Source organism: Stegostoma tigrinum, chromosome 25, assembly GCF_030684315.1.
Source record: "Stegostoma tigrinum isolate sSteTig4 chromosome 25, sSteTig4.hap1, whole genome shotgun sequence".
Classification (NCBI taxonomy): domain Eukaryota; kingdom Metazoa; phylum Chordata; class Chondrichthyes; order Orectolobiformes; family Stegostomatidae; genus Stegostoma; species Stegostoma tigrinum.
In genome coordinates, this window is record NC_081378.1 from 37,457,431 (window position 1) to 37,470,498 (window position 13,068).

Sequence of the window (13,068 nt, forward strand, 5' to 3'; positions counted from 1 at the left end):
TAAGACAGCATTGTGCGTATCATCCTGCAAGTGGGGGAGCTGTAGAGAGGGAAAATGCCACCTTAAAGAATAAGCTAGCAAAATGCTGTGAGGAAATGGGGTAACTTGGACAAAGGCCCTGCCTATAGTATTAATGTATATGAGAACCCACATTAGGGGAAGGGCAAATCTCAGTCCATTTGAAATATTGTTTGGCAGGCCACCTAACACTGGAATTGGACCAAAACCTGTTATAAGGACCCTGACCAGCCATTGTGACGATGAAATGTTGCATTATTGTGCAAAACTTTCTACAATGCTATCTTAAATACAGGCTCAAGTTAAGGAAACTCTACCACAATCAGCCAGAGAGAAATTGCATGACTTGCAGCCAGGAGACTGGATAGTGGTAAAGAACTTCAGGCGAAAGAGTTGGAGAGCTAAAAGGTGGCTGGAACCGTTTCAAGTTCTCCTCGTAATGCAGACAGCAGTCAAGGTGGCAGAAAGAGCAACGCGGATTCACACTAGTCACTGCAAGCGAGTGCCAGAACCATTGCTCGAACCAGAAGAAACGATATGAAAGGAACAGCCCGGCTCCTAGTGATCGCCCTGCTGGGACTGGCAGGGGGAGATGGCGACCCCGATATTTGCTTTGTCAGCACATATACTAAAACAGGAACGATACAGAGAGGATTAGCAGGGAATAACACAACGACATTGACTAAGGGGGAGACGGGCACATTCACATGTGACCTATGGCGTGACAATTATAGGAAGGATGTAAAGGATGAATATTCTTTGTGTCGGGATCATGCGGGACACAGGATTGGTCTATAGTGGGCCCATCCACAGCCCTAGTGAGTCCTAACATGGACAGCCGAATCAGGATAACCCAAGTATCAGGGGAGGCGCCCAGGCTAATGATTGATGGAGTAGAGGACACGGATGCAGGACTTTACTGGTGTAGGTTTGGTAGGTGAGAGTCTCTCCCTAAGGTAGATGGGAAGGCTGTCGTTACCGGGAAAATGGAGAAGTTAGTCATTACTGTAGAAGACCCCCCCAGTCAAGGATAAGTGTTTGTCATGACCATAGCAGACCCCCGGATAAGGATGAGTTCGATAACTTAGACTCATTAGACCCCAGCAGTAGTGAGGCAAGGAGAGCATTGGAACGCTGCAGAGGAAATTGTGCTTGTGCACTGGCTCTCTTACATAAGGGAGAGTTGAAGGTCAAAGGCAGTTGCTGGGTCTGCCACGCATTGGCTGCCCGATGGCAAACAAGGCCAATAACAATGGAACTTGCCCGATGAGTTCAGGCGAAGGAAGGTTGGGAGGTCGGAGGGAAGGGAAGTTGCATTCTTCCCCAAAGCACGGTTATGGTCCTGTATGCCGGCAAGCTACTCGGGGGAACAAGCCTGTGATCCCACACCCTAATATCACATGCCTAGATAATGATACAATGACCAGCTCTGTGGCCTTTGAGGTGCCCTTACACCACGCAGAAACTTGTGTGTGCTCAGCCTACCGGGAAGGGCCAGAATTAGGGCGGTCTAGTTGTGTGACTCAAATAGTAGTGGATGCTACAAAACCTCTAAATTGTACTTCATGGTAGAAAAACGGCACTACCCATAAATTCCCATGTCCATTCACCCAATTAACCTCAAACCCGGGACTTATGTGGGTGTGCGGGAGGAAAGCCTATCACACTTTACCATCCAACTTCAATTGAAAAGGATGTTGTCACCCTGTGATGGTGATTACGGACACGTTAGTGTTTTCCACCCCAGAAGTCCAGAGTAGCCAGTATGAGACAAACCAAGATAACGAGATCCCCTCCCACTACCGAGGTTATACACTGGGCAACCCGTGGACCTCTGTTGGTGCCAATCTAGGATGGTCAATCTTCCTTGGGGCGGGCATGGCAGTAGCCATAAATAAAATTAACGGGTTGGCATGGACGGTTCTAAAATTGGCAAACGAAACCAAAGCAGCCCTGTCTCTCATAAATAATGAAGTGTCAGCCGTTAGGACGGCTGTAATCCAGCATAGGCTGGCCTTGGACACCATACTGGCAGAACGAGGGGGAGTATGTAAACTGCGCAACGTATCCTGTTGTTTCCACATACCTGATATATACGAAAACATTACAGATATCATCAAACACATGCAGGAGGCTATCCAACCACCCCCTAAAGCTGATGACTCTTGGTTCACCTGGCTCACCCAACTATGGGGAGGCTGGGGGTACTGGGTTATGCACACGATTATACCCATTGTCGTTGTGCTCTCGATTGTACTTTGCATGGGGCCCTGCCTCATTAAGTGTGTACGCCAGCTTGTTGTGTCCTCAGTGCCCAGCAGGTACCAAATGATTAAAATAGACGAGGAGGGACAGGTGGAGTTAGAATGCTTAAAGGATGGGTGCCCCCATTTGACCAAGGAAGCATCACCTAAGTAGATTAAACCCTTAGCTGAGAGCCTGCCCCAATGCTGCATTGTGTAATCTGTGTATATTTGGGATTAATGAAGATATTGTTTAAAGCCTGTTGAGGAGAAGCGATGCCTGATAATTATTCTCTTGTTAACGGATACTTTTGGAAAAATTATATGTCGTTGCAGTTACAGGCCTGTGATTGAACATTCAAAGTTTTGCTAGATATTGTCATTATATGACAAAAGGAGGGAATTGTAATGGAAAATTTTGGATGATCAGCCATTGACAGTATTTTAAAAAAATAGCTAAGAGAAATTGCAGAAGTATGTGAGCTAAGGGGAGCTACCAAGCTGCTGCTAGGCTTTGCAAAACACGTTGCTCGAGCAAGATGAGGAAGTAAATTGCTAAGGACTGCAAAAGCTGACTGCAACAGGAGCAAGATAGAGAAGTGGATGGTTGAGATTATTAAGAATCCCGTATGTGGCATCGAATAGTTAAGATTTCAAAAGAATTCCGTGTAAGGTATTGAATTGCACCAGTTTGTTAATTGTGTAAGTCTTGATGTAACCTGTCGAGTACCAGCAAAAGTATAAAACCTGGCGAAGTTAAGCGTGGGGCACGCCTTGCTCTTACTTAAGTAGTGGGAGGAACGCGTCCTCTGCGCAGACTCTGAAATAAAGAACTTGCTCTTATCCATGACAGCCTGACTCTGAGTCTTTAGTGTTAATGCTAATTCTATCGCAAAATTTTTAATTACCATGACAGTACAAAAGGTTTGATCGTTAGAAGCTGTGCTTGTTTGGTGCTGTATTGACAGTCTCCATCTGAGGTTATGACAGGAATTTGCTGGAAAAACTCTGGATTTCCATTGCCAATATTATTCCAGCTCAAATAGACCTGATGAAGGATGTGAACCCAAAACTTCGACACTCCTGCTTCTCTGATGCTGCCTGACCTGCTGTGTTCCTCCAGCTCCACACTGTACCGACCCCAATATTATGCCTTATGGGTCTGATGTATATTGCAGCATAATGAAAAGCCAAACTGAATTCCAGCAAAAAGGATAGTGAAACATTCACAACATTTAAACAAAGCATGTTGTACTTTGAATTCAGACCCAATGGAAATGCAGGTTTTGTAATATATGTTGTTTAAAATTAAAACCAAAAGATATTTAAATGAATTCACTATTTTAATTCTGAATTTTTAATATTAACTGATATTAATCATTTACATTTTTTCCTTTTACTCCTTAATTTTGGCAAAAATACGATCTTAAAAATTAAACCGCAGCAGCCTTTCCAACCAGACAAAATATTCATTCAATGAAAGCAACTGGGATTCTTTTGAATATAAAAATTCATAAAGTTTCTTCCCTAACTTAACATTAGTTTTACTTCAAAAACAAGAGAACATGAAGCCATCATGCCGTAAAGTTTTATCAAATAAATTGCTTTATCAAGTCCTGTAAGGAAACACAAGTACGTTTACATTAAGAATATCTGAAATGCAGTAGAAAAGCTAAAAGAAATTGGAAAATTAAGGTCCTGTATATAGACCTGAATACAACACAATTCAAAGCTTGATTAATGTACCATTAGTAAGAAATCATTTATGTATAGTATAAGCAATGACTTAAATGTAATATGTAGTTACATATGGCAATGTTAAGCAATTTAATTATTTCATTTGCCAATTTTTACTATCGATTTTCCATTTTGCTATCACATTAGAGCAAGACATATAAATCTCAGAACGTGCAGCAACAATCTCTGCAGCTTAGTTTGCGCATGTTTCTCAGTGTTGTGGATGGGAAAATACACAGAATTCCTGCAGCGTGGAAAGACGCCATTATGCACATTGACCCTCTGAAGACCATCCCACCCTATTCCCATTACCCTGCGTTTATCATGGCTCATCCAACTAGCCTGCACATCCCTGTACACTACAGCACAATGTAGCTTGGCCCATCCAGCTAACCAGTACATTTTTGGACTTTGGAGGAAACTAGAAACTGATGCAAAGAACTTGCAAACTCCACATAGACAGTCACTCAAGCTTGGAATCAAGTCCAGGCCCCTGGGGCTCCAAGGCAGCAATTCTAACCTGTTAAATATTTGTTGTCAGCTCCATAACTTCTAAACTGCTGACTGTCTAGTCAAGATCAAAATTCCCAATCTAAAATGATGCTTTCTCAAAATAATGTATGTATTGATGAAATATGCAAATTGAAAGTATTAACAGCATACAATCACAAATTCACACATGTAATATCAGCAAGCAACTGCCATATACTGATTTTCTTTTTCTTCACTGGACCTCCAAAAGGATTTGTGTGAAATCCTGCATGGAAAAGATTTCTTACCTTTGATTTGCATCAGGACCAAAATAGTAAGTAATGAAGAATATTTCATTGCAGATGTTGAAGCTGAAAAATTGTCATCCGAATGACTTGCTCCCATTGCTTGAGTTCCCTTATTGCTGTCATTTATATTCTTGAGGGTGGTAGTCCAATAGGAAAAGAATGAGGAAGTTAAAAACAAAAATACTGATTTTGGAGAATACTTCCATTCTATAGATGGTTTGGTTAATTAATCATCTACCCAAGGCAAACAGTTTATTTTTTTAAATTTTAAATTGGGCTAAGATCCTGAAAGATACATTGTTTAACCACTAAAAACACAGTGATTGAATTTACCTTTGCTAGGTATTTTGGATAATTGCAGGAGTTTCTATGATAAACTTAAAATTTAGTGAATAACCTGAAAATTGTTGATGTATTTCCATTCCAGACAATGACAACATTTTTTGGGTAAAATTATACATTTATTACAACTAAGTTCATTTGCATCTCCACAATTCCCAGTGCTCAACAAATAGTGGCTTCAAGAGCAAGCCAGAAGCTAAGAATACTGCAGTGGGTAACTTACCTTCTGATTCCTCAAAGCCTGTCTGCCAACTACAAAGGCACAAGTCAGGAGTGTGATGGAATGCTCCCCACTTGCCTGGGTGAGTGCAGCCCCAACAACACTCAAGAAGCTTGACACCATCCAGGATAAAGCAATCCGTTTGATTGGAATTGCGTCCACAAGCATTCACTCCCTCCACCGCCGACGCTCAGTACAGCAGTGTGTACTATCTACAAGATACACTGCAGAAATTCACCAAAGATCCTCAGACAGCACCTTTCAAACCCATGACCACTTCCATCTAGAAGGACAAGGGCATCAGACACATGGGAATACCACCACCTCCAAGCCACTTACCATCCTGACTTGGAAATATGTTGCTGTTCCTTTGCCGTTGCTGGGTTAAAATCCTGGAATTCCCTCTCTAATAGCATTTTGGATCACCCCACAGCAGAAGTGGTTCAAAAAGGCAGCTCGTCACCACCTTCTCATGGGCAACTGGGGATGGGCAAGAAATGCTGGCCAGCCAGTGATGTCCATGTCCCACAAATGAATAGAGAAAAAAAGACTGCTGATACATCCTACGTTCATGTTTTAGGTTTTCTATTTGGTTTGGTTCCGATGTCAACCATCAACCTAAAATATTCACACACCCAAGGAGCAGAACAGTCAAGCAGTTAATTATTTGTTTTTCACCCATTTGATCTTTTTGCAAAGTACTGTATGGAAATTTTCCTGAAAAATACCAGTTCCAGGCCCTAGGATAGTAGGAACTGCAGATGCTGGAGATAGCAAGGTGTAAGTCATTTCTGAAGAAGGGTCTATGCCCGAAACATCAACTTTCTTGCTCCTCTGATGCTGCTTAGCCTGCTGTGTTCACCCAGCTCAACACCTTGTTGTCTTAGTTCCAGACTCTAATTGTTTCCATGTAGATACATGGTGGAAATGTTTTATCTGTAACAATGTGAACATATCTGATTATTGAAAATGATAATGTAACAATGTTCTGAATTAATTCAACATCTATTCCCTATTTCCTTCATGTATATGGAAAACAGTCAGAAATGATGCAAACCTATTTATGAGACTCATGTTGGTAGCAAAGGGTAGTCATTTGCTTTTTAAGCTTGACAGCTTGGGTAGTCATTAATATATCTAGTACAAACCTGAATTTTTTGGAGTGTGGCTATTCAGCCCCTTAATGTTGTTCTGTCATTGAATTATATCACAGTTTTCAATATGATAAGTCCATCTACCCATCTAGGCTTTGTGACCACTAATACCTTTGCCCAACAAATCTTTATCAAACTCAGATTTGAAGGTCAAACTCAGGTCCATTTGATATCTAGCCACAAGAATGTTTTGGAGGAGGGAAGGTGTTCAAGGCTTTAGCATCCTTTGTCAGAGACTATTGAATTTTGCAATCTTGTACATTGCTCAAAAGTGTTACTAAAACTTTCAGCTTCAGCAGCTTGTTGATTGGACATTTGTGAGGTTAGTCAAGCAACAATTAACTTATTGTGTTCCTCGTTCAAGCAGGCAATTGATTCTGATATAGAGTCCTGGGATCAGTAATTGTGTTATAGGGTTAGGCAACAACTAATTATGCATTGAGTTGTTTGTGTTATTGTGGTCCTGAGAATCTCCAACCCAGACACAGGAAACTCATGGGATGTCAAAAAGCAGGGCCGAGAAAACAAGGATGTCACGACACAACAAAACAAACCCTGCATAACCTGGACTTCCCACAAGCAAAGTGGGGACTTAGAGAAGGCACTGATAAGATGAATACATCAGGAAGACCCCAGAAAATGAGAGCTTTCTACTGGTTCAGATAGTCACTTTCTGGTGAAGGGTGTTCTCTCTGAACAAGCAGAATATTAATTAGTGTACCACAGCCTTCCATTGAAGAAGGCTGGCTGGAATTAAGTGGCTGCCCGGTGCTTAACTGGTCAGTAGTAGACCTTTCCCAGGATTTAGGATCCAGAGCTGGTGGCGATTACTGATAAAGCACCTACCAGAGGCCTAGGATTGCTGAGAGTCCTGGACTCATGGTATATGAAGGTTGGGGTTTGCAGGGAAAGTGTCATTGGTTAGTGGGGTACTCATGAAACGAAAGAAGAAGCAATGACTATCAGCATGTCCCCTGTATAATGCTGGATCCCTTGATCAAGTACTGAGTGCCTTTTAACAAGGAACATTCTCCTGAAAATGAGCAAACAAATCCAGCAGACCCCCATTAACTAATCCTCAATCAATCATAGATTTGGGATTAATTGTCAGGGATAGGCAACAAATGCTGTTCTTCACAGTGATATCTACATCCTGTGGAATTTTTTTGGAAGTACATTACTGCAACTCACAGTGGGCTGATCTTGTGGAACAACTTTTTGTATGCCATCATATCATGTGCTTTATGGAAATTTAAACATACTAAATCCATTACTGCCTCTTAACTATCGTGTTTGCAATGCTTCAAAAAAACAGTCATAATTGGAATGCTTCAAAAAACAGACATAATTGGACTTCCACAAAAATGTTTTGACCTTGCCTGAAAAAGATGGCGGCGCTGGCAGGATAGGTAGTGTTCAGGCTTATTGGAGCTGCCTGCTCCAGAGCAGCGGCATCCTTTTCTCTATACGCTTTCCATCTTCTCCTTCTCCATTTCTTTCTTCGTCTTCAAGGCTTTTGAAGCAGAAGCTGCAGTGTCGATGATCTGGATTGGGACTCCTAGCAGCAGAGCCAGCACCCGGAGCATGGTCTATAGGCAACAGTGTCTGGAGTGGGGCCTTCTGACGACGATAGCCCCAGAGCCTGGGGCCTTGTTGGTGGCTGGGCCTGGAGTGGGGATTCCTGGCAGCGGTAGCCCAGAGTTTGGACTCTTGGTGGTGTCAGATGGCAGCAGAACCACATTCTTGTAGGGTATTAGCATTGGCATTGCTTTTCCCACAGCAGGGCTCCGTGAGGACTGGAATGTCTTGCAGAAGCCTTGGAGCCACGCATGAAATCTAATCCAATCACAAGATGAACTCCTTTTTATGTAACTTTTTATTCCTTTTATACCTCAAAATGGTGCTAGATTGTGACAACAAATCACCTTTTCACTGTGTCTTCAAGATATGTGACAATAAAATCATTCATTCATTTTTTTGATTTTACAAGTAGCCTATTATCACATTGCTAATAACAGATAACAGTTTTTTTTCGATAATTGATGTCAGATTAATGATCCGTTAGCTCCCTGTTTTACTTCCGCACCCCCCCCCCCCCCACTTCTGATTTGTGACATTATGGTATGTCTGTGACATTTCAACATGTGGGAACTGTTCTGGAAACTAGAGAATTCTAGGAATCGAAAGAGATGCACGCAGTGTTGGTGCAGGGATTGCTTTGTCTGATGTCGGGAATCTGTTGGCTGTTCCTCTCATTAATTTCTCCAGTATTTTCCTTTTACTGATATTAGCTGCTTTAAGATTCTTATTTTCATGACATCCTCATTCCCACCTTTTCTGGTATAACTTTTATGGAGTCTACAGGTAGTTTCGCTATAAGGTGTGTTTCGTTACTGTGAATTGGCTGTAATGTGATTGATGAACAGTGGACGTTGTTTGAATAACGCAAACTTTCTGCTATATAGTATAGCAATTTCCCTATAACAAGATTTTCTATGATGCTTTTCTAAAACGTAATGTTGTATAACAGAAGGTCATGCAAGAACGCAACTATTGCATTAATGAATGAATACCTGTACTGTAAAAACAAAGTATTTGTTCAGTATCTTTTTCATTTGGTTATTCCCCAATATAATATTTCCTGTCTCAGCTGTTGAAGGGACCTATATTTACTTTTGCTAATCTTGTCATTTTCACACACTTAGGAAAGCTCTTATAACCTGTTTCTGTATTTCTTGATAATTCACTCTCATATTGTTTTTTTTCTTGCCTTGTCAGCAATTTCTTGGTTTCCTTTACAGATATTTTAAAACACTTCCAATTTAAGCCATAATAGTACCTTCACACCAATGCAAGTCTTTTAGCCCTTTTTTTCACTTTGCTAATTGATCATAATTTTACCATTTCAACAAAGGAATTTTAATCTGCAAGGGAATGTACATCATTGCTGTGCATGTCTATTTATTGTACATTCTCTCACAAACAAATGTCAAACTTTAGGCTGGATTTCCAGGTGCAGTGTCTGCATCTCCTAATTTCTGACACTAATATGTGGTATATGCCACATTCCAACTGCAAATTGTTTTCATTTCACCCAACAAAACCAAATGTGTATGATAACATCTGTCAAGGCAGGGATCCAGTGTTGGGCTCTTTCTTACATTGAATTGAAATGTGCTCAATATGTTTGGAGGTCTGAGCATGAGTGCTGTGAAGGTCAGTTAGTGAATCCAGTTCACATGGTATAGACGTTGTTGCTACTTCAATACTGTGCACTTTCTACTCGGCAAAGAATGATTACAGGGATGATCCAAGGGTCTTCTAACAAAATTTTGAAGGCAACCCGTGAAAAGGTTGGCACACTCCTGGACTGACTTTGAAATGATAATGTCAGCTATTCAAAGGAAACTTTGCAGAAGATGCGTGATGGGTACACAGCAACGTGTTGAACATATCGTTAGCCAGTCATTACAGGAAAATGTTGAAAAATATCATGAAGAGTTAGCAGGATTTTCTCGATCATCCTTTGATTGCCTGGGAATAAAGTCCACAAGCCTAATATAAAAACTTGTTTAATATGACACTGGAGAGATGAGATTCCAACTTTTACTCCATTGATTGATTAATTGCCAAATGTAACAAAAATATCAGATGCGACACTAATTAATTTTTCAAAGTCTATAAAGAAGCCTCATTGGTCTATGGATAGAACTTTTGTTCATTAATTTTGCAGCTTATTAGATGTTGTTATGTATTACCTTTCTAGCCAAATATCTTATACGCTAAAGGTGACCTTGAGTGTTACAGATGACGACACAGACGGAAATCAGGGAGATTTATGGTGTAACTAGTCAAGCATTGAGAGAACGTTCAGTTAAATTGGATTCTTAGTGATCATTAACTATGAATCTGAATTTAGTTCCTCAACCTATAATTAATTTTCAATTCTTTAATCGCCTGGGCTTAACACGGAAATAAAATTTATAGATTATGTGGAAATAAAGAAGTATAATTTATGACTATAATGAAGCTGAGGGAACAATATATTTGGCAATGTGAAACTCTGGTTATGATGAAAGATTGACTTCAAGTTTTGCTGATTGCCCCATGCATGCTATTCTTTTTTCATAATCATTGATTATGCAGTAATGAACTGTAGTAATCTTTATCTTTACACAAAAAACATCCTATTTATATGTATTTAAAAAAACTGTGTTAAACCTAAACTACATATAAGTACTAACTTGCTTTTTAAGCACACTTAAAACGATTAGATTTATAAGATTGTGTTTTGAAGTATAATGGTTAGCAAAATGTTTCTGTTTTTTTTTCACAAAGGCTTCAGTGATATTTAATGCCATGAGATTTATTACCGGTGGGTTGTATCATTGTTGTAAATGCAGTTCTTGAAACTATTGGTAATGAATCTGAATTAATTTCAATATGGACTTCCACCAAGCGCAACTTCTGCTTAAGCTCTTCTGCAGTTGTACAACTAAACACATAGTTTCAAAATCTGCATTCTGCTGCACCTACACATCTCTTCCTGCAAAAACCGAAATTACTGGAAAAGCTCAGCAGAGCTAGCAGCACCTGTGAGAGAAATCAGAATTAAAGTTTTGGGTCAAGTGACCCTTCCTCAGAACTGATGCTAGCTGGAAAAATTTTGGTTTGTATGTCGAAGATGAGTGGTGGGGGGGTAGTTGAGTTTAAGGGGGTGGGGTAGGGGATAAACAGTAAATGATAGGTGGCAATAGAGCCCAAAGAGAGAGAAGAACAGTTGGTGAGACAAGGGAGTGGATAACAATTTGACTAGGAGTATGAATAGCTATTAATGTAAACTGTTAGTCTGCTAATACACACGATCCATTGTTAGCTACTATGTGATAACAAGGCCTGGTGTGTGGGGATGGCTGAAGGACATGGGAAGGAGCTCAAGCCCTAAAGTTATTGACCTTGATGTTAAGTCCAGAAGGCTGTAGGATCCCCAAGTGGCAAATGAGATGCTGTTCTTCCAGCTTGTGCTGAGCTTCACTGGAGCACTGACGCAGGGATGTTGGCCAGTGAACAGGGTGAAGTATTAAAATGGCAGGCAATGAGAAACTCGGTCACTTTTGCAAGCAGGACATAGATGTTCTGCGAAGCGTTGACTGAGTGGCCGCTTTGTTTCCCCGGTGTAGAGGAGACCACATTGTGAACAGCAAATGCAGTAGTCTAGATGGTGGGAAGTGCAGGTGAAGCATTGCTTGACCTAGAAGGTATGCTTGGGCCCTTGGATATTAAGAGGGGAGAAAGTAAATGGGAAAGCATTACACCCTCTGTCATTGCAGAGGAATGTGTTGTGAGGCTGTGGGAGCGAAGGAAGTGTGGAAGGGGGCATCCTGGAGGTAACAGTCCCTGTGGAAGGTGGACAAGAGAGGGGAGGGGAATATGTGTCACATGGTGACATCTCACTGGAGTTGGTGGAAATGGTGGCTAAAAATCCTCTGGATGTGGAGACTGGTGGGATGGTAGATGAGGACAAGGGGAACCGTATTGCTGTTGCAGGAGAAGTGGGGGGGTGGGAGAGCCAAAATGCAGGAGATTTGTTGGACCCGGCTGAGAACCCTGTCAACAATTGTGGTGAGAATCCTGGGTCGAGGAAGAAAGTGGACATTTCAGAGACTCCCTTGTCCAAGTTGCCATCATTGGAACAGATGCCTACTCGTCATCCACTCCTTTGACTGTCCAACTGTTCTTCTGTCTCATTGGGCTCTATCCTCACTTATTGTTTACTCTTTACCGCTTTCCCCACTCTATCTTCTGCATATAAACTGAGGTTTTCCTGGTTAGCCATCAGTTGTGAGGAAGGGTCACTCATCCCAAAACAAAAGCTCTGATTTTTCTCCACAGATGCTGCCAGACCTGCTGAGCTTTTCCAGAAATTTCTGTTTTTGTTTGTGATTTACAGCATCCACAGTTCTTTTGGTTTTTACATCTCTTGATTCATCTGCTTCCCTTTGGCCATCCTTTAGCCCTTCATCACTTTCTCAGTTTCCTTTCTCACTCCTGCCAACATGATCTCAGATGAAGGTAATATCATCAGATCTGAGTATAGAACTTGGCTTGATAAATTGGAAGTTTTATTTTTCTTTTTGTTTACCATAGAGGTTAGTCACTGGACGTTTTTTAAAGATGCTGCCAGTGGACTTTTAACAAAAGAACGTAAGTGTTTATTACACAAAAGAAGAGCACAAACTATAAAACACTCTACTAGAGCTATTTAAACAATCTGATCACAAATATGGGAAAGAACTGTTCATCGTTTTTATCCCAGAATAACCTAATAGTCAGTTGGACCTCAGTGAAGAGTCTCCCATTTCTCCATACTAAAATTCTCACCACTGCACCAGAACTAACTGTTGTAAGAGAGCAATGACATAACTTCTGTTATTAACTTTCAGGATGTGTTTTTTTTAAAGAAAATAAAGAGCAAATATATTCCTAACTTACATTAAATGATTCTCATACAATTGTTATCCTCCACATCAACATTAGAGAAGTAGGAATATCACACAGGAAAACCCAATATAGTG

The 13,068-nt window shown here is 40.8% G+C and overlaps 1 protein-coding gene across 4 annotated transcripts in view; it reads right to left on the reverse strand.

Moving 5' to 3' along the window:
- Positions 1 to 4,907, reverse strand: part of LOC125463160 (mucin-2-like) — a 110,217-nt gene extending 105,310 nt beyond the window's left edge. For 3 of the 4 annotated variants that reach the window (XM_059654650.1, XM_059654649.1, XM_059654648.1), the window contains exon 1: positions 4,778 to 4,907. In XM_059654650.1, coding sequence (XP_059510633.1) covers positions 4,778 to 4,874 — 97 coding nt within the window. In that variant the 5' untranslated portion in view covers positions 4,875 to 4,907. The remainder of the gene's footprint in view (positions 1 to 4,777) is intronic. The other variant, XM_048553994.2, reaches the window with a different exon arrangement.
- Between the last annotated feature and the right edge of the window lie 8,161 nt (positions 4,908 to 13,068).